We start from the raw sequence: 26357 nt of genomic DNA, 5'->3' as shown, positions 1-26357 counted from the left end.
CTTTGTGCTGACGGACAGGGACAATATAGAGGCTGCAGGTTAACCACAGATGTATTGCTGATCCTCCCCGGCCAGCGCATGAGCACTTGTCCTACCTCCTTGGTCCCAGGAAAGATAACCTGGATTATTAGAATTACATTCGTGGTCCCAACTTGCTGTTTCAGATGGTTTCCCTGTCGTACAACTGGAAGAGAGTCTCCTCTTCCTTCATTTCAGCATATTGTCCAGTGCGCTATTCTAAGAGATAGGGCCGAGGCCCAACACGTCCCTATCACTGAGCACTTACTTTAAGGAGTGTCTTTGCTAGCCCGGTTTGAATGATTTCGTTGCCCACATATCTATCAATATTTGGAGTTTTCTTTAATAGGTCATTACTTTATTTGAAAATTACATTTGCCTCTTAAGAAACAAACCAACAGCCTGGAGATATGGGTGGCTCATAATGATTAAGAGCATATTTGTTGCTCTAGCAGAGGGATTGAGTCTGTTTCACAGTACCCATGAGGTGGCTCATAACTGTTTGTAATTTGGGTTCCAGGGGATCCAATGTCCTCTTCTGGTCTCTGTGTGCACTACATGCACATGACGTGACTTACATACAAGTAAAACACCTGTATACATGAAACAGAAACAAATACATCTCCTTACAGAGAAAATCAACACTTTCCTCATTTCATCTTGAGGTAAATTTTCCTAAATTTAGGTCAAGGGCTCTCACTCTGTGCACCGGTTCAGTAGGCATTTACATTTCCTTTGTATGATGTCACCATCTTTAAGTGATTCAAGATCATACTTCATGTGTCATGCTTCTTTTTAAAGACTTTTAAAAGACTTTAGTCTGTACAGTCAGTCAGGGCACAGTGTGATATTCTTTTAAAGTTGAAATGACAGGTCCAAGAATATATGTACATTTTCACAGCATAAAGCCATCAGAAAGATGTTTTTATAGCCATTATCACATGCTTCTAGCAAAGTGGATAGAGAGAGGCCTAGGTTGAGGGGAAGAGTGTAGTGCATATATACTGTGGCTACAACTTAAAGTCAAGACAGCTGGCATAGAGTGAGCTCAGAGTAAGCCTGGCATAGCGGGAGCCATATCAAATCTAATCAGATTTTATAATTTTACTACCTCAGTCCTACCAAGGCTGTCCAAACCCCACATCCCTGCTTCTCCACCTTAGCCATTCCTACTTTATCCCACTGACTCCAGAAACTAATTCTTAAAATAGTACCTCCCAAAGCCTGACCTGACCTAAACCACAGTTCCGTATGTCTTGATTTATTTGCTGTCTTTGCACTAAAACACCAGACACTGGACCATTTATAAAGAAAAGTGATGTGTTAGTTCACGGTTCTGGAGGCTGGAAGTTGATGGTGGCCACAGCTCCTCAGCGTCTGCTGAGGGCACCATCCAGCTCCAAGCAGCAGGGTAAATGGGCATGTAAAAAGAGAGAGCCAAGAAAGGAGCCACCATGTTGTATCGTGATCCACTTTAGAAAGAACCAATCAGTTCGTTCCTGAGAACTGTCACTGTCTCTCAACAAAGACATCAATGACCCTTAAAGGTATAACCTCGCGGTATCATTGCATTAAAGAATTAATACCTGCACATGAACCATAGTGGGAACATACTGTATTGTTGGCTCTGTTTTTTAACAATTAGACTTTATTATACAATCCAACTATCCTATACAGGAGGGAAAAAAGGTTAAAGGGAAACAGGAATAAACCTTCCAGGTGTCAGCTCCACGGGATGGATCCCTAAGTGTCTCTGGGTCTATTCGCTGGTCCTTTCCCTATAGAAGTGATCCACACCCTCATGGTCTGAACCTGCAGCGCTCTCTCTCTCTCTCTCTCTCTCTCTCTCTCTCTCTCTCTCTCTCTCTCTCTCTCCCTCCCTCCCTCCTCTAGGACTGTAATCCCTGGTCTCATCCAATTGCCTCCTCCCATCAATGTTAGAAACACAATAGCCCAGCTAAAGTCCCCAGTCTGTTTCCTGAATTCTGGACCCAGGATGGCCCCTCCCACTTTATCACAATGCCCATCTCAGTGGGTTATCCGTGGTGCTTCCAAGGGGCAAAGCCAGTCAAGACTGCTTTCACCTGAGACAAAGCCTGCCACCCTTCCACACCATATCAAAACTACAGCACCACCCAGAACACAAGTTTCCATAAAATTAAGCAGAAGAGACCGTGAAAAGGCAGCTTATTTTCATTATGCTAGTTTGTGGTACCGAATTCTCTTTGGATCAACCTTCCATTGGCATTATAAAATACACCTAGAGAGAAGCTGGCGTTTTGCCTCGCCTCTTCCACAGGTGCAGGGGCCTGTGGGTCCCAGTGACTCACTGCAATTCAAGGCTATAGACAGTGGGAACCAAAGAACTCAAGGCCAGGTTCTCCAAGCCTCTGCTGAGCCAGCCAGTTCTTGTGTTTCAGTCAGCACCAACCCCCCCCCCCCCCCCGCCGACAATGCTAACGCCTACCCTGTGCACTATTCACAAAATTTTATACCTGGTATTGTAATTCTTATGAAAGAAAAACTGAGTTATGCATATATATAAGAGACCAAAGGGTTAATCAGAAAAGAAATAATTTTCACATAAAGTGATCTGTCTTCCCTTTTTTTTTATTGTAAACTCAGAGAGAATTGTAGCAATACAGGTTGAGCAATTTTCTTTTTTATGAATCTCGTGCTCAATTTATGAAAGCCATTCTGCAATCCATTTACATGCAGTAAACCTTTGCTTTAAGGTTCTGTCATTTACCTTGATCATGATTATTTATAGTTCTTCCCAAAAGGCCCTTTGCTGGCTTAGTTTTCCAGTACAGCCCTGCCATGAGGCAGTTTTCTATGGTGCCTTGTAAGACGTGGCTGTCAGCTAAGACATGGCCGGTCTTGTTGCTTGCTACGAGGTTCAGGAATGCTGTTCGGTGGGAAGAAAACTAGCTGGAGTCAGCAGTCTTGGACCCAGAACCAACTGTGCCCTCTCACTAGGTAATCATAGCCTTTTATGTTCCTTTTGTGTTGGTTTGCTCACTTTAGAAAGGAAACAACAGTTTCGTCACCAGACGCTCTATTTAGAGCTTCACAGAGGTCCTTTTTGTATAACTTACAGCCTAAACTATAAATACCAAGTTTGTTTTATGAGCTAGGTGATTATGATATAAGCTACTATAAATCATTTAAAAAAAAAAAAAAGAAAGAAAGAAAGAAAGAAAGAAAGAAAAAGTGTGTCTAATCTAAAACACTTGCATTGGCCACACAGGAGTGTCAGTGACAGCAGGGCCCTTTAATTTTGACATATGGTAGGCACTCAAGTAAGCATGGAATTCTATTGATAAGTAAAGTAAAACTTGGGATAAAAGTCGTGGTGTTAGGCTTGGTATAGTACACAAGACAAGCAATACCCCGAGCCTAATAGCACTTACGATTAAGATGGCTGGCCATACGTGCACAAACTGATGCTGTAGAAGGGAGGGTCAGGAGCCCTCCCCAAGGGCTGACTAAGTAAGAGTGCTCTCTCTCTCTAAAGCATAGTGAGTTGATCTTCCCCCACCTTGCGTGTTTATATAAACAATCGCACCAGCCATGATCCTGGCAGAACAGGGTGCCCACCCAGAAGAGTTAAATTGAAATTCATGTAAAGAAGACGACTGTAACGATGTGGGTAGAATTATGGGGCCCAACGGGATGAGGCAAAGTCCCCAGAGATAAGCAATAGGAAATCACATTACTGTCCTGAGAGGTGAAGGGGGGGTAAAGGGCAGACAGAGGGAATGGAGGCTGAAGGCTGAAGCTAGACCATGCAGGGGTCTTTGTCAACACTTTAGTCACGCCGTCTGTAGTGTAACTCCTCAGTCAGCTCTCAGGTAAAAGTGAGCAGGAGTCACCAAACGTGTGTGTGCATGTGTGTGCTTCAGACACCGTGACAGGGAGTCTCCTTGAAGACTAATTTGGGAGACCGAATCAGTCCAAAGCTGGGATCTGTCACTCTCCGACTTGCAAGTAGCACAATTTAAGTGGGTGGCGAGTAGCTCTGTGGTTTCCTTGACTCCTTGGCACTTACCACGCACAGCCTTCTCAAGGGACAGAACAGGAGAGAATGGATTATGCCCTCCACAACAAGAGGCGGGTCATCCGCTTGGTTCTGCAATGGGCTGCCATGTATGGGGATCTCCTCCAAGAAGATGATGTGGCCATGGCTTTCCTGGAGGTATGTGGGGGGTCATCCATTCCAAGAATATCCTTTTGTCCCATAACACAGGGTTGCACAGCAAAGTCTATAGAGATGCCACAATTGCCAGTTCTAGACTTTGTTAGCATGTTCACTGTCAAAGAGGCACTTTAATAAAAGAAAACCATCATCCATTACCCTGCCACTTTAATTCAGGGAGTGGTGGCATTGTGATGTGTTTTCTTTGTATGTTTGATAGGCTTCTAATCACGTTAGTACCCAGCATTTTGCAGGCTGCTTCTTTTCTACTTAGCTCTGTAAAGATTTTTCCATGTCTGAATGATCTTTGTAAAAAGTTTTGGTGATCAGTCAGCAGCTACCCACAAATGTATTTATCTGTGCCCAGATTGTATTATTTTCTCCTTCCTAGAAAAACTGTACAGCAAACATTTTTGTGCATGTAGGTCTGCCTTTAGTTACTTTCTTAGGGGTAAGAGCGCTAGGACAAATGGTAGGCGGGCTGCTTGTCCGCAGATTGATTTAATGAGGACTGGCCAGGGCCGCCAGGAGACAGTTCTGAATGGACACTGTTTACTTGGTCAGCACAGCTTCTAGCTTAGCTGCCTTCCTTTCCTGCGGCTCACTGCAGCATGGCTTGGCTTTTGACCCTGGATTAAGCAGTACCCCAATATCCATGGGTACGTTCCGAGACCCCCAAGCAGAGACCTGCACTGCTAGTAGAACCAAGTTCTGTACATTACTGCTTTTTCTACACATATCTATTCAGAATGAAGTTTGTCAGTTCATCACACTAGGAGGTAAACTACAGTAAGTGATATGAAGATACTCTAATATACTGTCATAAAGGTTATGAGTTATTTATTTCTGGAATTCTCCATGTAGTATTTCCAGACTGTAGTTGATAGCAGGTAGCTGATACTATGGAACACAACCTCCCAAGATAAGGGGAGTGATTGCACTCACTCTCCCCTCCCTAACTCAGCAAGAGCACTCCTGTACTCATACATAGAAGGCAATGTGGTTCCAGTTCAGAATTTACAGTCTCTTTGCCCTAAATTTAATCTCCCAAAAGAATTATGCCTCCTTTTAACTTGTGTTTATCTTTGATGAAGCATCAAGAAAACTGGGCTGTGGCTGGAGGGGGAGTCAGTCAAAGAGTAAAGATTTTAGAAATAAGACACATGGTGGTTTGGGACCATGTGCCGACTTGTGCGCCACCCTGTGACTGCCATAGTTGTCGTGGCTCACCCTGGAGGCCATTGCTCCCAGGAGACATGGGCACATGTACTGATGTTGCCACTAGTGGTCAGCACAGCTCTGTGAGCGTCAGATGGCATGGTAGCCCAAGCCCACAGTTGGGCCATGCCTGTGTTTGTACCATTAACAACCACACTGATGGTGCATATTAAACGACAAATAGTAAAGTAATATAAAAACATATTAAAATTCCCTAGGGGGAAAAGAATTTTTAGATTTTAGATTGTAAAGTGGCCTATATTACACTTTGTCTTCTTTCCTACAGATGCCACATATGTAAGTTCGCTTGCACTTTATTGTTTTAATTTTTGTCAAGATAAAATGTAAAGAACATAATATTGATTATTTTAGCCATTTTTTAAATACAAAATCCATTGATGGTCATTTTATCGCCATTATCTATTTCTAGGACCTTCTCTCATTGGCAGTTTTGAATGTAAATGTGTAACTACTTCTTCCTCCTCTTCCTCCCTCCTCCCTCCTCTCCTCCCCTCACCCCCCACTCCCTCCTTTCCACAAAACTATGGTCTGGAGGTGCTAGCAGCATGCATGGCATAGGAGCATGTCTCTGTTGCTCTCTAGAGAGCTGCACCTTACGGTTCTTAAGATCCTGTGACCTTTGCTGATTATAGGAGTTCTATGTGTCTGTATCAGATGACGCCCGGATGATGGCTGCCTTCAAGGAGCAGCTGCCGGAGCTGGAGAAGATTGTCAAACAAATGTAAGGAGGGGTTCACTTTGGGGGATACATTTGCCAAGTGGGTGCCTGCCTTACCATTAGAACATCTTCCCCCACGCCCCCTCCCCCAAGCCTTTCCCTACAAAAATGGCTAGCACTGGCCTGTCATTAGCCACATGTTCTGGTTTGTGTCATGGGCCCCAGGCACAGGTGGCAATGAGACAGGAAGGACCTGAATGATGTCTGGGCCAGCAGGCTACAGAGCGGGAACCTGCCCTTTTACAAGCCCGGTTCTAGACACGAGTCCCTTAGACAACCCAGCAATAAAATAGTCCTCGGGCGTCTGAGCACATTTGAAGACAGTTTCCTGTAAGGGAAATTCACTCTCTGCTGCTAAAGCTGTTCGTTGCAAATATTCCTGTCTTTGTGGTGAATGTGGGGGTTTCCTATGCTCTTAATGAGCTATTAGGATAAGTACTGGGGAGTGAGTATGTTGTGAAGTTGACTTCGAAAACCAGGAACCAGAACTTTTAGCCTCGGGTGTGCTCAGGATCTGCCTGTGACAGGACCTAGTGGCTTTGCTGCCTTCCTGCATTTTGGCCTCTTAATTGTTAAAATGGGGGAGTCTCCGCTGCTGCCCAGAGAGGTTGTGCAATCTCACTGCCTAACATAAGATTAAAGTGATAGGCAAATAAAGCAATCTGAGGGGACCGTGGCAATGGTGCTCAACGGTGTGCTTTCTCTGCTTCTTGTAGCTCAGAAGATGCAAGAGCTCCGCAGAAGAAGGTAAGGGGTCTTCTGAGTCAACCCTGTCTGTACCGCATAGCATCAGGGTTATGGAGAAGCCTTGGGTTGCGGTCTGTTAAAGGGGTGTCTCCTCTGTACACACAAAATCTATTTGCTTCATTCTTTGCCTCTAATTGCTTCTCGGACACATCTTTTCTGAGTTGTCGGGGTCTGTTAGTCACCCTCTCTTATGTCACCGTGGTTATTATTTTTACAGCACAAGGTGCTCTTGCAGCAGTTCAACACAGGCGACGAGAGGGTCCAGAAGCGCCAGCCCATCCGTGGCTCTGATGAGGGTGAGCAATCTCTTGCGTAGAGTGTTTATCGTCCGGCTAAAATCTGACCCCCTGGGAAAACCACTGCCTCGAACCCACCAAAAAGCTGCTCCTGGACTCTGGTGCCCCGATTTGATCACTTCCCCCTTGGTGGGGAGGCCCTGCAGGCACACAGAGGAAGGGGATGCAGGCTATCCTATCCGGATGAGACCTGATAGGCTGTGGTCAGATGGTGGGGTGGGGTGGGGGTACAGGAGAGGGCCCCTTCTGTCAGAGGTCTAAGCAAATGGAATAGGGCAGAAGAGGGAGGGAAGGTGGGAATGGGAAGATACAAGCGAGGGGATAACAATTGGGATGTAATCTGAAATTTTTTTAAAAAGCTGCTCTTGGATGTGCCCTCTGGTCTCCTCATAAGTTACATTCTTGAAGTCTGGTACCCAGACAGAGCGAGGTACTTGCCCGCACCTCACTGGCTGCCTCTCCCTGACTGTCTTTATCTCTTAAAGGAGTGTGGGTTCTCTCAGGGTGTGGTTGACAGGATTATCACTTTTGTGAAGAACTGGTGGGAAGGGCAGTAGGGACCTATGGATGCCCAGAGCAAGGTCCTCCTCCAACCCCAGGTCATCAGTAGATCAGGGGGGATGCTCAGGGCCTGACCACAGATGCCTATGTAATGTGCATAGTATGTGTTTTCCTTTGAATGCCAGAGACCTTTTTCTCATGTTGTGGACTGTCTCTGCAGTTTTGTTTAAGGTCTACTGCATGGACCATACCTATACTACCATTCGTGTGCCTGTAGCTGCCTCTGTGAAGGAAGTCATCAGCGCAGTGGCTGACAAACTTGGCTCTGGGGAAGGACTGATCATAGTCAAGATGAACTCCGGAGGAGGTAAGAACCTGGATTAGCATTTGGGGCTTTTGTGAAATCAGCCACCCTGGGCAATAAAAGCCACAGAAGGAGTTACGTGAGCCCATCCTCAGCTGGCCCAGAGGATGGCAGAGGCAGGTGGCAAGGGGACAACAGGAATGTCGTGGGAAGATGCAGGCTTATCAAATGTCTAACATCCCCTAGCTCATAGGTTCGCACGCAGAGTGAAGAATGACTTATGTGTCTGCAATCTCTAGTATAGGTGTCAGCCTAGGGCTCTTTCCATGGAAACCATAAAAAAACAAAACAAAACAAACAAACAAAAAAAAACCAAAACACTCTGGGCCTAAGATCCCTGAGAAAGGTGCACCTTAGGGGGCACGGAGATTGACAAGCTAAGATTCCAGGTGCCAGCAAATCTGAAGCTGGGCCAACTGAGGCCGGTTCTTTTCACCTGATGACAGTTACCTTCTTACCCAGTAGAGCCAGCAAAGCCCAACTGGTCTAGTAACCTGGGGAGTACTCTGCTCCTCAGCCTGGGTCTAAAGTTCCTCTCCTCCTCCCTGACTACGTTTACCCAACATGTCATTTTGTATCATCTGACCACCTGAATGTAGCAATGGCAGAAAAAAAGATGAATTAGACATTCTGTGTCCATGGGTGCTTCCCAGGCTTGGGAGAGTTAGGAAGTGAGTGCACACCTGCTCGGGCGCTGGCAAGGAGTTTGGCCAGTGGCCACCCACAATGCAGTGTGAGGGTGCAGGAAGGAGCCAGGAGGGCAGTACTACAGCAATGGCTTTACGGGGGCCCTTTGGGCACCGAGTGAAGCGTCTCTGCTTCGTCTGATGCCACTGTAGGTGATGCCACCGATGCAGGATATTAAAGTGGATGACGGGTTCTCAAGGCCTCTCCTTCTATTTTTGTGCTCCAGACCCTCCAGACCCAGAATGACCTTTCTGATTCATTCACTGCGTCTTTCCCATAGGTGTTCCAGTACAGTACACAGGACAGTCACCTAAATGATAGCGTGCCACTGAACCCTGCTCCTTGATGCCCTGCCTACAATTTTAACTGCTCCCCAGATACAAACTTTCTAACCCACTTTCTTGCTGTACTTTGTGATCCCACATCACACACATACACACACACACACACACACACACACACACACACACACACTCACTCACTCACACACTCATTCATTATTACCTCCATGTTGACTGGGATTTTTAATTTATGTTTTATCTCTCTATATTATTTCTTTATGCATCCAGTACCTGACACATAGTAAATACTAAATATATATTTAATAAACTCATTTGTAAAATGTAGAATGAGACTTAAGGTAGTTAATGCTGTTACCTTCCAGCAAGGGTTTTTTTTTTTTAAAGAGATAATTTGCAATTAAAATCATGTGAGATCTCTGAAGTGGCCCCCACCCAGGTCTCTAACAATGAGCTTTCTGTTTCCAAAGCACTGGGCATTATTACCATCAAGAAACCTAACTCGCTATATAAATGGCCGTGCAGGTTTTATAAATAAGTTGCAGAGTAGATCTGGGCGAAGTAATCCTTGGATATTTCTGCTTCTGCTTCTGCTTCTGCTTCTGCTTTGCTTCTGCTTCTGCTGTGTGGTCATTTCTGACAGTATCCTGAGCATTGCAGCTATATGAAAGCACTGTCTTTTTTTTTTTTTTTTTTTTTTTTTTTATTCAGTGGATCCCTTCACCCCCGTGTTTTATGCAGTCGCATTGCATGTTCCAGTAATTCACCGAGCCGGCAATTTGTTGGTGTGATTAGGGCAGTGCAGCAAATCTCAGATGGATTTAATAGGCAATCTTATGCTTTTTATGTTCACAGAAAAGGTGGTGCTCAAACCTAATGATGTTTCAGTATTTACGACGCTCACCATTAACGGACGCCTGTTTGCCTGCCCGCGAGAGCAATTCGACTCACTGGTAGGTATGAATGGCCTCCTCGGAGCAGTGTGTGCAATCAGAAAACCTTGTCTGCAGCTTAATTTCACAGCCACACTGAGGCTGGCCACTAACATTTCTTGACTGCTCTGAGGCTTTTTCTACAGTGGTCTAACAGGAAAGCCTCGGGCGCTCACTGGAGATGCTCCAGGTTTTAGACCATCTTCTGTGGAAATTAGCCAAGCCATGCTGCTACGGGGGGACACGGCTCAGCTTTCAGGGTCTTGGGTCTTTAAGCTCCGTATTAATGTTCAACCTCAGTCGAGAAGGGCTCTTCCCTGATCATGCTCTCAGGACCACCCATAGGGGTACCAGGGGTCAGAACACTTGTCCCCAAGAGTCACATTCATTTCTGTCTGTCCTATAAAAATAAAGTGTGGAATTGACTACCTACTAAAAGATCTTGGAAGCCACAGGACCAAGTTTTAGTTCCACAAATCCAGTTCTTTTCTGTCTGTGGACACAGGGGCTTCCTTTGGTGGGGAGAGAGGGAAGGAGGGAGGGAGAGAGAGAGAGGGAGAAAGTGAGTCATGTGGGTGAGAGGTAAATTGGGGAGAGTTCTGTTTCCTTAGTGAGGTGTAGACAGATCTTTTAAAAAAAATTTTTTTATTAATTTATTCTTATTACATCTCAATGGTTATCCCATCCCTTGTATCCTCCCATTCCTCCCTCCTTCCATTTTCCCCTTACTTCCCTCCCCTATGACTGTGACTGAGGGGGACTTCCTCCCCCTAGACAGATCTTGGTAGAACTTTAGGAGAGAGTTGGGCTAGAGCGTTGTAATCAGAGTTCTTGGTAGAGTGTGAGGCCCTGGGATCCTGCCCAGCACTGCAGCACCACGAGGTGCTCTCAGATCTCGATTGCCAGTGTTTTCCCTTGCCGGGACCTTGGTTTTCTGCTTCTGGAAAGGCTGTGGGTTTCTGTTTCTTTTGTTTTGTTTTTTTTAATGTGGTCTTGTTTTGTGGCCCATGCTAGCCCTTAGGTCCCAATCTTTTCTCCTTAGTATCCCGTGTGCAGAGATTACAGCAGCTTTGTTCCACCAGACCCCGTGGGACACGATTTGATACCACCTTGCTTCCTCTTAAGGAATTGCTTCACGAATGTGGCATAGTTTCCCCAACCAAGCCCTGAGCACCCTAGCTACCAGCACAGGAAGATTAGGTGCAAGTCACAAGCCTTTTTGCATATTCTTTGATTCCTTAATCACCTGCCTTCCTTGCTTTCTGAATAAACATCTCTCAACATTGAGCAATTTAAAATAAATAACCAGGAAACCACAAAGACAGAAGAAACATGACTCCCTCTGACCTCCACATGGAAAATGTGCCCTTCCTCTTCCCCCATATATGTATATGCACACACTTATAATTTTTTAAAACTGCTGTAAGTCCAGCCATCTTCTTCTGGACACTAAAGCCTTAAACAGCGGGTGCTGCCCATGTTCCATGGAAGGTGCTGGGTGAAGTGTTGGCCACACAGTGTGCTAGGGACTCTCTTGCCAGCTGGTTCTTGGCTGCCGTGTTGAGCCAGGGGGTGGATAGCCAAGCACGTGGACTGTCTCCAGCTCCCTGGGGGCAGGCACTAACTTTTTGAGCTTCTGTTTATTGCACACAGCCCTGTGGCCTTCCAAGCTCTGGGCTCTGGCTTATCTTCCATTTTAAGGCCTGAGTGGTTCGAAGGAATTTGCTTGGCAGCAAAGAGCCAGGACACGAGCCGCTCAGCTTGGGCGTGCTGTGTACCTCCCGGCACTCAGAGGGCACAGACCTTACTGGAAGGAAGCTCCTTCTCAGACGCGCTAAAGCATCCCTGTGAGGACCCTCTTTCTGGAAAGAGTGGTCCAGCAGGTGCCTACAACACAGAATGTTGACAGATCTATCAGCACACACTTACCAAGTGTCGGCTAGCATGACATGTGCCCCGCAGCGTCTGTCCTTACGGCAGTGACAGCCGAATTAGGAAGAGAGTAACCCAAGCAGTCTAGAAGAAAATGAATTTTGGTGTTAAATTGTGTTGTCTAAAACTAGTTGAGTGCCAGCGCTGATCCCACTGTAGAAGGGCTTGTGGTGGGGAGCTTTACTCTTCTTGACATTTCATTTGAGTATAAATGTTAGTACAAAGCCAATTACAACAAAGCTGCAGTGTACTGTAATTTGGCTCTGCTTTCATCCACTCACTGGTTCCTAAGACTTTTATTTAGTATCTGCCACTTCATTCCACGGTCTGTGGACGTTTCTGGCTGCGGGATAGTCTCGGAGACAAACCCCTCACACTCCATATTTCTCAAGGAGCTTGTGATGACTGGTGTGTCATCAGAGAGAACCCGATATGGACAAGCCCCACTACAGAAGTGGGGTGGTGTAGCTCAAGCAAAGAGGGGTTACTGCTGTAGAGCGGAGCAGAGGGGCTGTGCGCACAGCAGCGGCTGTAGGAGGGAAGGGAGACGTGGAGAGCAGGTCTGTCCAAAGACCTGGAATTTCAAAGCTTCACGTACTGTTCTACTGAAGACCTGCCTGGGCTGAAGCCATTCTCGGCTGGCTCCATAAGCTGCCTGCCCATCAGTACCAGGTCTCTTTGGAATCCTTGCTTGCTGCCTTGTTCTCTGTGCTCTGCCCAGTGGACCCACATCCAGCTCTTAACCTGACTGCTGCACTAACCGCACGTCCCTGTGCATGTGTAGCAGTGCAGCCCTCTCTGGAAAGTGACCGAACTGGAGAGAGGGGCAAACCTCTCTGTGCCGAAGACTGGGTTTACACGCTGCACTTAAACTGTTCCCATTTAATTCTCTTAACGAGCCTCGGTATTAGTGCCCCAAGTTGCCAACATGGGTTGTATAACCCTGATTTACTGGAGCTAGAGACAGATCGTCAAAAGAGTAAGGGGCCGTTCCAAGTCTGTTACTATAGTGGAGTTTATGTTCAGTTTGCTGTTTTCTGAAGCCAGCACTAACATGACCTATTATCTGTCCTGTGGCAGAACCCCATCTCCTAACCTGGTACTCAGGCCCTCTTTAAAAGCTTTTATTTGGTCCCTCTCTGCAATCTGTTCCTGCAAAGAAACTCTCCTGGCAGCTTTCACACTTTCAGGCCACCCTTGCTTTCCATCCTGAGCGTGAACCATCCTGAGAAAAGCCTTCCTCACCCTCCTGTTCACTGCTTCTTCTCATCTTCCATCACACACTGACTCCAAATATGCAGTGTGTTTCAAACGGCCCACTGGGGGCCTCAACCCGCTTGTCTGTGTGCCCAACAGTGGAGTCTGTTGATGCTCTGTCTCCAGGTGTGCATGTGAAGACCAGCAAGAGGCCGTATCCACAGCAGCACAGCACCTGTTGCTCAGGGTTAATGCTGCTGCACTATAAACTTGGTTACTCATCTCACAGACTGAACTTTTCAATGCAGGGACCACCTACACCCTGAGCGTGTCCTTTCTTTGGTGTCTAGAGCACAGAGGGCATTTATTGAATACAGTGGTAATGAAGATGTTGATATTAATCTTTCTAACATGAACCTTTTCTCTTATTAACGCTGGGGCTGGAGCACCCAACCTTGTACGTGCAAGGACAGTGCTCACCCAGAGTGATAGCTCTGGCCCTGTGACATGAATATTGAATATCCAAATACTGTTAGCATCATGTTGGCAAATATTATTTTCATCATCGTGTGTGTGTGTGTGTGTGTGTGTGTGTGTCCGTCTAATCCTGGTCCTAGAGATAAGTAAGACTCCTTTGTCTATCACTCATCTTATAAAGTAAAAACACTTTATAGCATTTCTTAGAATACAAAAGGAGGTAAGTAAACCAAATGAAAATTTCTGACCAAAAGTTTTGGTCAAAGTAGCAAAGTTGGGTCTTGCCCTAAACATGGGAATAACATTCTCAACCCAGGGGGTTGGTGACTTAGAAATCCTGTGTAGACTCAGCTCACAGCACTCTCTGCCACTTTGCTACTTTCAGTGATGTGTGAAGACGTGGCTGTGGCAACTTGACCTCCGACACCACCGGCAGTTAAGCAGTACTGTGGGTAGAAATTCATACTCCCATGCTAGTATTTGGCTTTATAACAGTTTCCATGGAAACATGAGAGAGAGGTCTCTGAGAGCATTTTCCATCTTTACCATGGAAAAGGAAGTGTCTCCAGGTTACCCCAAGCCCCCCACACACACCCGCACAGGAGAAATGTCCCAGGTCCTCCTTTGCTGAGTCTTATTTGCCATAACTTGCAGTTGGAATGATGGTGGCGATGACAGTGGTGATGACTGATGACAATGTGATAATGGTTAGTAAAGACAAAAATGACCTTGAAGCAAATACCACAGACAACAAAGGCACTTTTAACCTCAAACTCAACATTTCAAAATATGCCTGAAATACCCCCCAAATCCCATCCCATCACAAACTCCTGAAAGCATTTGGCTCTAAGCCTTTGCCCCTTTTGTGGCTCTGATCCAGTTTTTCACAATTTTTCCCAGACACCCTTGCCAGAACAGGAAGGCCCAACCACTGGGACAGTGGGAACTTTTGAACTGATGAGCTCCAAAGACTTGGCATACCAGATGACAACATATGATTGGGAACTCTTCAACTGTGTGCACGAGGTAAGGTGCCCGGCAAGCAGCATACATGAGTTCCATAGGATTCTGCTCAGAGCCTGCTGGCCTCACTCAAGTCACATTTCTGTGTGCTGCCATATGGGAGCCACATGATGGGTTTGGTGCATGTTGAGCTTATAAAATCCTTAAGCATGAAAGAAAAAAAAAATCTTTGTGATGCTTTGCTATGTCTTCCAGAGTTTATTAAGCCAATAACACCTAGTTTATATTTTTATATTCTGCAAGCTCCATGAAGGGCCTTCAAATGCATATGACAAGTCACATCCGGGTTAGCAACTGGATTCACATCTGCAGCTTGACAGGACACTGTCTTGACAAACAGAGGAGCCAGCCTGGCGTTTTGATTTAAAAGCCAGCAAATAAGTGAAATTGTTTTCCTCTCTGTTCTAGCTGGAGCTAATCTACCACACATTTGGAAGGCATAATTTTAAAAAGACCACAGCAAACTTGGATTTGTTCCTGAGGAGATTTAATGAGATTCAATTTTGGGTTGTCACTGAGATCTGCCTTTGTCCCCAGCTCAGCAAGCGTGTTCAGCTTTTGAAAAAATTTATCAAGATAGCAGCTCAGTAAGTATCTTTACCTTTGAATGAAAAAACGTTTTCTCTGAGCTGTCTTCTCCTGGCATACACCTTAAACAGAGAAGCAGAGTGTCAGAGCCTCCAGCAGCTGAATTCTTGGAAGGGAAGAGGGTCTCCAGCTTTTTAACAGTTAACATCAGTATATAAAGTAACATCTTGTAGTGCTGGCGCTGGAGTCAAGAGGGGAGTGGGGCTTGCTCTGAACTTTCCCCTCTTCTGTTTGAAGAGTGCTTTAAGTAAACAAAAGTTCCTTTTAGACACTTATAAGGCTCTTGAAGCCAGGGTCCCACATGACACGTTCTCACCAGTAGAGGGCAGTAGAGCATGCTGGAACAACAGCTCAGCCAACTCAGCCAGAATAGAATCAGTAAAAATGCATAAAGGCTAGCTACCCTGGCACTAGGAAATCGTCTCCATGCACATCAGAGAAAGCAAACATCTTATAAATATTCTATTTAAAAGCACTTCTTGGGAAACAATTTATTTACTGCGGAGGCCAGTTAGGTTTCTCCCTGACATGAATTTAATCTTCTCCTGCTATTTAGATATGCTTGACAACCTCCTGTTTACTTCCATGTTTTTGGTATCACCACAGTGCTAAAAATAAAAAAGCTAAATGCGGCCTGTACTGTGAGACTCCTTCCCTTTCTAAACGCAGGGCTCGAGCTCAGGTTGGGAGAACAAGTGACCCCCCGGCCCGGCAACTTTCTAGAGCCAAACAGCTCAGATCCCACGCGGAGTCTTGATTTCCAGAGCTAAACAAAGAAAGGAGAGCCGCCTGGTGTGTTACAGAAGCTGGCTTGCCAAATGCCTTGAGTTGTTTTGCCAAAAATACGAGAGTACAATAGAATACCCGGTCCTTTGAATTCACGTGCTGCTTGCTCTTTCTTTGGAAAAGCTGGCTACCTGAAGAAAGGTTCAGTCAAATGTGGCCACTCTGCCTTGCCTCTGTGCAGTGAGCAAATGCCTTCACCTGTTTGAAATGAGTGGATTATGGAAAGTACGGCAGGGTGTGTTTTCCCATCACAGGGAGCACGTTCTCTCTTCACCTTAGCCTGCTAGTGCCAAGTGCAGCAAGGAGGGAAGTGGGGACCTGTCTGCTATTTTATGGAGGTAACACAGACAATCCTCTCAAAGCAGCCAGGCATTCTGTTTTAATGTGTCTGTCTGCCTTTGTAATTTACCCCTCTTCCTCCTGGCTTCCGCTGACTATACAGGTGGACGTAGGCTTCCCCACGGGCCAGCTGATAATTTAACCATATCCAGCCCTGTGCTGAGCCTTCTGTCTCACAGTGAACCTGTTAACCCGGCCCAGCTATTAAAGACTGTAGACTTCTGTAACCCTGAGTCTACAAGGACAAAACAGAAACCTTCAGGCCGATGGCTCTCAACATGTGGGTTGCGACCCTTTTGAGGGTCCTGCTTCCGATATTTTGCATATCAGGTATTTACACTAAGATTCATAACAGCAGAAAAATTACCCTTGTGAAGTAGCAACAAAATAATTCCGTGTATTAAAGGGTTGCAGCGTTAGCAAGGTGGAGAACTCCTGTTACAGGCAATAGCATCTGTTTTGTTTGCTGTCTTTAGAGCGGCAGCACTCTCTGTAAGCTCTTGGCCATGTCTGGAACTTAGCGAGCTTGAGAGCCAGAATTGGCGGAGGTGTTTTTATCCTGTGTTCACAGGAGGAGAAACTGAGGCAGACAGTCATCTCCTGACCTGCCTTGAATGATAAGAAAGTGGGTGACAGCAGGCCTGTAGCTCTGGATTTATTCTCTCCCAGTCACTTACACAAGGCAAAGGCCAGCATGTGTATGTGATGGCGCCAGCCCTTGACCTGGGAGCCGCGACCCCAGCACTGGAGCATCCTCTCTTGTTTTTCACATGTGTGATCCTCTAACACGCCTTGTACTGCTTCTACAGACGTGAGGAAGTGCTCATTGTGACTTTTGGAGTTGAATATGAGCAGCCAGAGCAGCCATTGATGAGTCTTCTACAAAAAAAAAAAAAAAAAAAAGTCTACTCTAACATGATTTACTTATGACACCAGCTACCTTAGATAACCATACTGATGGGTGGTGAAGGATTTGTGGTTATTATGAAATAATGCTTTCTGTCTTTAGGGGCCTGGTATCAAGACCCTCAGGTGTGTGGTGGTGGTTGCTTGTCATCACATATATCAAGTACCTGGGGTGACATTTTAATAAGAATGTCTAGCCTTGATCCATCCATTGCTTCATCCCCAATATAGATTCATAAATACTCATAGTGGCATAAACACAGTCAAAACTATGAGCCTCACCAATGTCCGTAAACATAAAGTAATGTTATTTGGTTGTTGATATGATAAGTCATTTCCCGACGTTAAAGTCCAGGAGAGCAAGTGCCCGTCCCACAGGGACCATGCCTTGTAAGCTGAGTGTCACTGACACAGCATACAGGGGCTAGGGTGGCAGAGGCAGTTGTGACATCCTTAACTCCTTCCTACCTGTCACATCAGAGCCTCCACTTCCGGCTCTCAAATTCTCCAACATTCTCCCTCCCTTTTTCAATTCCATAGGATGTGTCTCCCCATCCCCTTCCAGGTTCACCACAGCTTTCAGCCAATTTGGGATTATAATAACCCCTCTCAGGGGAGGTGAATGTCAATTACTTCTCAAAACCCAAACTCGATGGCCAAAGCTATCAACTTTCTAAAACTATAATGGGCCATCGGCTGGGAAAGCATGGTAGAGCACGGCTACCCAAGCAGAACTCCAACAGTGCGTTAAATCTGTCACCGCCAGTTCATATGAACGAGTCCTGATAAATATTAATGACTCTCAGAAAATAGAACTCCGTTTTTTTTTTTTTTCCTTAAATCTTGCTCCAAAGTGGGCATTCTTCTTAAACGCGTGCCTCTTGTGTTTCAGCTGCAAGGAGTACAAAAATCTAAATTCCTTTTTTGCCATCGTCATGGGACTTAGCAACGTTGCAGTGAGCCGCTTGGCACTAACGTGGGAGGTAAGCTGCTGCCAAGATCCAGCTGTGACTTTTGCCTGAGGAATAAAAACAGAGGCTCACCAGTGAGCTTTTTTATAGAAACAGCACTCACAATGGAAAAGGTGGGACCCTGGGAGAGAGTGACCTGTCTCCTTCTTCCAGTTGCCTCAGAGTGAGAGTTTAAAAAAGTTGTTGTCCAGGTGGAGGAGGAAATAGGGAGAGGGGCAGGAAACCTTGGGTTTTTCCCATCTCTCCAATGCAAATAATCCTAAATCCAGGTCGTACAGATAACATGAAGGATTAGCTAGCATTGCTCTGATGGCTGCAAAAGTCACGTTGTTCACTGGTTGAATTGTCTCTGAAATGTCTGCTTATTGCTTTTGCACTGAGCCCTACCTGTGATTGAAAGAGGGCGGAAGATCCATTTTATCCATGTAGTCATTTTGCTCCGGGGAGAAACCTCCCGGAGGCCAACTGTGGGGAGCAGCAGAGGACTGAGGTCTCCTGGGCACCTGGTGATTCCTCCCTCCGGAGAGGAGCAACAGTTGGCACGCACTGCTCTGGAGCTAACGTTATGCAGGTGTGCTGTGAATTCCTCTAACAAACAGGATGAGTGATTCACTGACAGTTCAAAAACACCTTCATTTGTCCTTAGCTTAGTGCTCAGAGTGTGCTTACCCCCTTTCCATGTGGCAGGAAGAGATACTAAACTCTAATAGGACATACTCAGGACAGACCCCTGACAAATAGACGCAGGCATATGTAAGAGGGGCTGCGGACCAGAGGGGGCAGGAATATGAGACCCACTTGGCCGTGGTGCTTAATTGCAGCCATTTGTGTCCGCATTCCCCTTGAAGTTATTTTCCTACCCATTTCCCTCTTGAAACTATTTTCTTCCCTTGAGTCTCCTAAATATTTCCATTGTTTATAGGGCAGGCCCTTGCACGTCCTCCTGTCTTGAGTTTCTCTTAAAATTCCAGGCAGATGCAGCACGCAGCAGTTCATCCCCTGAATATAGGCATGAGGGAATTGGTGAGGCCTGTGAGCCACGCAGCTGTATCGTCTTCCAGCCAGCGGGAGAAGAGAGTGGGTGCGCCAGTAATAAGCCGTGAAGCCATTGTGCCCGGCCCCTGTCTCTCTGCCTGAGATACCTGGACTCTCTAGAGACTTAAGAGTTCCCCTTTGGTAGTCTGCACTCCCCAATCTGCTTATGGCTCCTGGTCTCCCACACAGAGTCCACATGAGTTGGTTGTGGGTGGGGGTGGGGGAAGTTCTATTGGTTTTGTTTTTTGTTTTTTTTGTTTTTTTTTTTTTTTTGAGGATCCATGGAAGCCAGCTGGAGGGTCTACGTCACAGCAACCATGCAGTGAGATGGAGCACTGGGTCCTTTGGGATGTCTTGGAGGCCCCCAGGGAGGGTGCAGCCAGATCATTGGCCAGTTTATTGTCAGCAAAAGGAGACAGCTAACTGGCCAGTCCTTTACTTTTCCGGGTCTAAGAGCCCCATGAGCCTATGAGCATCTATTTCTGTCACTGTGTGTCTCTGACAGAATAGATTAGCCTTTTGTAATTAAACCTCCATTCCTCTTTTAAGGTGAAGTGCGATTATGTAACTCTGTAAGGAGAGCTTTCACTCCTGAGCCTCTTCGATTTAGGTGAAAGGCTCACAGCTTCCGTGAGCACCAGCGTAGCCACATGAGCAGCGTAAGGGATGCTGCGTGATCTCTGGGGACTGTAGAGCCACTGTTAGACAGTCAGTGAGCCGAGGAGGAACTATAGGAGCCTGTGGTATGGAGAAGGGCTCAAGGCAGGAGAGCAACTCCCATCTGAAATGAAGCACTGAAGAGTGCTAGCCTTGGCCGTATTGACAGTTGGGAGGACAAGTTCCTGTGGTGGAGGACTGCCTGTGTATTGTAGTGTGCCAAGCTGCCTTCTCTGGCCACACCCGCTGTATTTCGATAGCACATCCTATTGCTTCCTCCCGCTCCCACAGTTATGACAACAAAAATGCCTGCTGACATTCCTAGCCATCCCCTGGATTGGCTAATGGCCCCAAGCAAGACACTTCTTCTGAAACAGTGTACAGATAGAGGCCAGTCTTGAAAGCCACAAAAAAGGTTTATAACCACACTGCCTATTGCTTCTGTCTGAGAATCTGGCTAAGTTAAGAGAGAGCTAGGATGACAGAAGTAGTCTAACCTACATAGGTGTGCTCACTATGTAGTCCTGAATATGTGGCCCTGGTGGGCCTTGAACACGTGATGGAGACCAGATCCGCCTGGAACTCACAAAGATCCCTTGTCCCTGCCTCCAGGGTACCTGGTTTAAAGGTGTGTGTTGCCATGTCCAAGTCCAGAAAGGTATAATTTTTTAAATAGATTATATTTACAACTCGGTGTGGTGATGCTCCACGTGACCCTTGGTGCCCATGGCAGCTTTCAGCCTTGAATGCGTCTTCTGAGAGATACTATGAGGCTTTCCACATCCTTGAAACTGGGTACTCGGGGATGTGGAGGATGTGCAAGGCACTGGCTTCCAAAAACAAAATAGGAGTCCTACAGGTGCTTTAGTGGGAACAGGACAGTGGGACCCACACCCCAGAGAACAGGTAGGAGTGTTCCAGAGGACTGCAGAAGGCTGGCTGGTGGGGCAGTTGTAGAAGGGGACTTCACTGGGCAGAGCAGGGCTGTCCAGAACCTCTAGGTTGTGGCTCTGCTGATGCTCTCCCCACCTCACGACGAGAAACATGTCGCTCTGCACCCCCTGGCTTCATCAGCAGAAAAGTTCAGCTTTGTGAAAGCAGCTCTCAGCAAAATGGGGAGCCTCGGATCGAAATGGGATCCGCTACTGATCTCCTGGCCTCTCCCAGCAGGTGCACGGAGTGGTGCTGACAGGAACCAATGCATAGCTGTGAGAAGCCAGCGCCTGGGTAGAACTCTCATATTTTCCATTAGAGCCAGGCAGAGAAACCATGCAGAAGCGTTCGCTTGAGAAAGCAGCTCCAAGCATAGGAGGGAAGTGACAGAAAAGCAAGCAGGAAATATAAACCAAAGGAGCCAGGGATGGCCAGCTGTGGCATGGGGACACACAGGCCCTGAGAATAACACCTTCTGTCTGTAATACACAGGTTTTAACTATTCAAAGGAAAGTGAATCTCTCTGTACCTCAGCACTGTTAGGCACTGAGAAAATAGGTTAAAAAAAAAAAAAAAAAAAAAAGGAAGGCTCTTTTCTTGTGGGGCTTTCTCTATAAAGGAGGAAGAGGAGGAGGGCTGCATCATCCCTAAGGCTTTTTAATGCTAACATTCTCCAGACTAAATGTATAATTGGAGGGAATTAAAGAGTTGCTAGAAACAAGGACTTGTAAGGTCCTGGCCAGTCACAGTTACAGGAATGCAGGCAGTCCTGCTTATGAATCGTCCAGTCGGGAATATATTATAAAAGCAGTAAGGCCAACATGTTCACAGCTTCTTGGAATTCAGCTACATTGGGAGTTTTCAAAGGCAAGCTCCTTGTATTCCAGGGATCATTCTCAAGTGACAGGACGCATGATCATTCACCCTGGCTCAGAGGTGTTTGATTAGGAGGCAGAAGAAGTGTGCTTCCCTTAGAGTGGCACGCAATCTAGGTCTAGATCGAGAATCTGACAGATACGTGTGTCATTTTCGTTTTATTAACAGAAACTGCCAAGCAAGTTTAAGAAGTTCTATGCAGAGTTTGAGAGCTTAATGGTAAGTGACAGTGGCTTCTTTATTCTGTTCACTGTCCGCATTAATCCAATTTCTGATTAGCTGAAGTTCTCGCTGTAGAAATTTTATCCGTCCTTGTGTGACTTTAAGAAGTTTATGATCCCTTTTAGTGCTGCTAAAACAAGCATGTCTTGCTAATGAATGGCTCCCTGAGGAACTAACTTAAAGAGGACTTATGTCCCACATAAGGTCAATTTGTGTAACTTAGAAAAGCAGTGTAATAGGATCCCTACCTAGCTCAGCTCAGGTGACTATGGGTTGGAAGCTAAGATTCTTGGCTTGCCAAAATTATGTCTCCCCGTTGTCTGGGAGGTGCTACCAGACAGGAAAGTGGTGAATAGGTGTTGCTAGGAGGCACGGGATGGTTCAGAGGGCAAGTTAGGACTGGCTATGCCAGGCAGAGGACGGGCCGGGAAGCCCAACCTTTGGGAGGCAGGTGGGGACCTCAGGGAGTGAGGGAGTCTGTTGAGCTTTGTTTTACACAGTTCACTTCTGCATCCAGAGGGATGCCTTCCCTTGGCTTCTGTAGGTACCTCCAAACCAGGGTGGAAGCAAACAGCACAGTACTGTCCCACCGTATGCGGAGTTGTTCTAAAACAAATCAAACCAGATTAAGTCTTCCTTTCTTCTGTAGCTATAGCTCATCCCTGAATCCATGACTGTGGCATAACAGGGCTATGTGTGCTAAGAGGTTTAAAAGGGGGTGTGGCATGTATCACTCATCACTGACCAGAAACATTTTGTTTCTTTCAAGGATCCTTCCAGAAACCACAGAGCCTACAGGCTGACAGCGGCTAAACTGGAGCCTCCCCTTATCCCTTTTATGCCCTTGCTTATTAAAGGTAATCTGATGACACACCCAGGCCTGGAGGGAGGGAGCGATTGAGGGGTGAAGATGAACACCCCCTGAGAAAGCTCTCTGGCAAGAAGACTTTCTCTTTCCTCCGTCTTTGACTCCCACTCTTGGACCTCAGTCTCCTAAAAGGGTTGGAAGGTGGGAAGGTGGTGTTATGAAGAGCCCATGGGCCAGGCGTGGTGGCGCACGCCTTTAATCCCAGCAGTTGGGAGGCAGAGGCAGGCGGATTGCTGTGAGTTCAAGGCCAGCCTGGTCTACAGAGAGAGTCCAGGATAGCCAAGGCTACACAGAAAAACCCTGTCTTGAAAAACCAAAAGAAAAAGAAAGAAAGAAAGAAAGCCAGAAAGCCCATGGTTTTGAAGCCTTGAGAGCGGACGGGAGCGGGAGTGAAAAGGGTTTAGTTAGAGATTTTACTAACCTCAGGTAAAGTGATTTGGAAAGTTAAACACCTAACATAAAAGAAACCATTATCAGCTTTTTCAACTGCAGTGTTATGCAAATCTACCCGCATATGCTAATTGTGCTATTGTACTTTCTTAGTATGACATATTTCGGTTAGTGACTGGAATGTGGCTTTTATTTCTTTACAGATATGACATTTACTCATGAGGGGAACAAGACGTTCATTGACAATCTAGTAAACTTTGAAAAAATGGTACGTGCAGTATTATAACCTTAACCACAATGGGTTTTTTTTTTTTTCAAATAAAATTTGCATTCGTACTAATAAGGCAAATAACTTCTGTGTATGCTGCCATGTTACAAAGGTAGCTATACAGAATGGAGTTTTAAAACATTTGGTTCAAATTGGCTCTCTCTTTTGCTGTCAGTTCCCTTTTGTGGAGTTGAATGGTATTTGTGCGTGGCTCACAGCAGCAGTTAGCTTTCTATGCGGTGTGCTGCTGTCCCTCCACTGCCTGTTGTTAAAACGCATGAATGTTCAAGAGTGACTTCTGTGTTTCTTGTTGTTTTGTAAGGTCTGTGCAGCTAGACTGCCCCAGGATGCCTTGGAAATGTTTATCTGCCAGGGCTGACTTGAGTGCATGTAGGTAAAAGGCAACAGTACAGCCAATCTTTATTATAGGGTATTAATCTAAGTGTGTATTGCTTGGTCTCATAAAGTTCACTCAAGTTCAGAGGGGGACTTGGAGACTCGCAGATCTCTACAACGATGACAACAACAACAACAATGAAATATCCTGGCAACAAATGTGAAACTGGCACTTTCATATTCAGCACTTTCCAGCCTCCCCCCTTCCCCCGCCTTGACCCTACTCCCACCCAGAGAAGAGAGTCTGGCAAAAGCGCTTTGTAGTTTGTTTCCTTCTCTTCCATGAAGCAATATTGCAGGCCCTGGCAAAGCCTTTCTTCAGCTGCACAGCCCATGTCAATGGAATGCCACACTGTCTCCGAATCCCTGGGCTGCATAGAGCCTGGAAAGATGGAGGGATGGGGCTTCACTTCCCAAGGGGTAAGCATTTGCCCAAGATTATGTGGCTCCGGATTTGGAACTCAGGAGACGTTTAGGATCAATACCCAGTTCCATCCCTTCCCCACCCCCACCCCCAAGACAGGGTTTCTCTGTGTAGCCTTGGCTGTCCTGGACTCACTTTGTAGACCAGGCTGTCCTCGAACTCACAGAGATCCACCTGCCTCTGCCTCCCGAGTGCTGGGATTAAAGGCGTGCACCACCACACCTGGCTTCCCAGTTCCATCCCTTTGCTCGCATGCTCACATGTCTTCCATGTGAGTCTGTTTCCTCAACAGAAAATGGGGCTTGTGCCTGCTTCATCCACTTCTAGATGGATGGATGGTTCATGGTACACGAGGCTTCCTGTAAGCCAGAAAGTGCTGTAGTTTTAGAAGTCTAATTGTTTCTTGGAATCAAGATAGTGTATATGCCTGCTGTATGTGGGCTATGGCTCAGCCCTGTTCACTGTGAGCTTGCGGTTAGAAGCACAGCTTTGGCTGCTGGGTTCACTGTTTTAAACTTCTGAGGAAACAGTATATAAGCACACACTCGTCAAAGATACTGCACCAGTCAGTAAATGGTTTCTAGGTGCTTTCTCTCCATATACCAAAGGTTGAACCTGACTGTCTCTGCTATGGGATCAGTTTGGTGTTTTTTGTTTTGTTTTTGTTTTTGTTTTTTTAATGAAAAGAAAAAATTCTTTGCCTACTTGTTAACATTGAGTTAAACATTCCCCAGAATTGGAAGGAAAGAAGGAAGGGAAGAAGGAAGGAAGGAAAGAAAGAAAGAAAGAAAAACACTTGTTTTTCCAAAGTAAAAGATCTAGCAAATAGGCATTGCGCCTTCTGCAGAGCATACTAACACTGCAGGGCAGCTAAGGCAACCACTGAGCTGTGAAACTTGGGATTCCCAGAAGAGTTGACTGACCTCAGAACTTGAGACTGCTAATGTGCACTATATGGTCCAGAGCAATCAGGAATGGCAGCCATCCTGGGAGCGGCGGGGGTGGGGGGGGGCGACAACTGAGGACTAAGAGTTGTCTCTAGGTTTCTAGAATCATGTCCCCTCCACAGCCTGCAGAGGGGAAGTCAAGATGCTCCTCGTGTCTGTACCTCAGGTACCATAGCAATGGACCCCTCCCTGCAAGGCAATCAGCACGGAGGCCCTAACTGGTCTGCTCTCGGTAGACATATTTGTTTAACAGCCACTGAATAGTCAAGCCAGCCCTGCAGCTACAATACACAAAGTCCAAACTAATGATGTGCTGAGCATCATTGTGATGCCTTAGAAAATGGTAAGTTTACTTCTTTGCACTTTGAAGTCTTAAGTGAGCATAGAAACCCCGCTCTGAGAACAGTCAAGGTTCCTGGCTTCAGCTCTCATGCCATTTCATGTGGTCTATGATGACACCATCATATCCACATTTTAGCTGTGAAGAGGAGAAAGGGTGCATGAAGGAACGCTTTTGCCTTGAAGGGCAGGAAAGAAGCTGGACGTGCCGTGTCCATCATTTTTTAGTGGCTAGAAATTTAATCACGTGGAAGGTAGGCTAGAAAATGGAGCACTCACTTGGGGTGTCAGAGTGTTTCATCAAAAATTAAAGGTTCAGTAGCTGTGCACAGGGGTGAGGGGAACAACTTTGGGGAAGTGTTCTTAGTCCACTATGCCAGCAACTTTCTAAATATTACCAGACAGTCTTCAGAAATGCCCTCCCACAGGTTAGATGTTCCGAGAACGTGAAATAGAATTTCAGATAGATTTGATTGGCTTTCCAGATCGGATTGATCATATGGCGTTATCAATCTACATTGATCGGTCTGTGTTGGCAAGCTTTCTAGCGCTCTCTCCCATCAACCAGCCCCACCCTTCTTCTAGGCACCACCACCCATCACCCTCATCCACACTCACCCCTATGTGAAACCATTTACTGACTGGTGCAGTATCTTTGATGAGTGTGTGCTTATATACTGTTTCCTCAGAAGTGCACCCACCCCTATGAGACGGCTGCATCTTCTTTTCTAGATTTCTGTCAGTCATCCATCAGCAAGGACCAGGTGTGAAAGGAGTTGGCAGT

General features: G+C 46.2%; 1 protein-coding gene across 1 annotated transcript in view; it reads left to right on the top strand.

Annotated features, from left to right (window-relative positions):
* The window catches only part of Rapgef4 (Rap guanine nucleotide exchange factor 4), a 287611-nt gene that overhangs the window by 250824 nt on the left and 10430 nt on the right, over window positions 1–26357 (top strand). The window contains exons 18-29 of the mRNA XM_051166215.1: window positions 4066–4216; window positions 6088–6176; window positions 6890–6920; window positions 7138–7216; window positions 7938–8084; window positions 9923–10020; window positions 14506–14631; window positions 15037–15215; window positions 18140–18230; window positions 21888–21938; window positions 22711–22798; window positions 23403–23467. Of these exons, the coding sequence (XP_051022172.1) occupies window positions 4066–4216; window positions 6088–6176; window positions 6890–6920; window positions 7138–7216; window positions 7938–8084; window positions 9923–10020; window positions 14506–14631; window positions 15037–15215; window positions 18140–18230; window positions 21888–21938; window positions 22711–22798; window positions 23403–23467 (1195 nt within the window). The remainder of the gene's footprint in view (window positions 1–4065; window positions 4217–6087; window positions 6177–6889; window positions 6921–7137; window positions 7217–7937; window positions 8085–9922; window positions 10021–14505; window positions 14632–15036; window positions 15216–18139; window positions 18231–21887; window positions 21939–22710; window positions 22799–23402; window positions 23468–26357) is intronic.

This window comes from Acomys russatus, chromosome 24 (genome assembly GCF_903995435.1).
Source record: "Acomys russatus chromosome 24, mAcoRus1.1, whole genome shotgun sequence".
Taxonomy (NCBI): Eukaryota; Metazoa; Chordata; class Mammalia; order Rodentia; family Muridae; genus Acomys; species Acomys russatus.
This window is presented reverse-complemented; position numbering and strand designations above follow the sequence as displayed.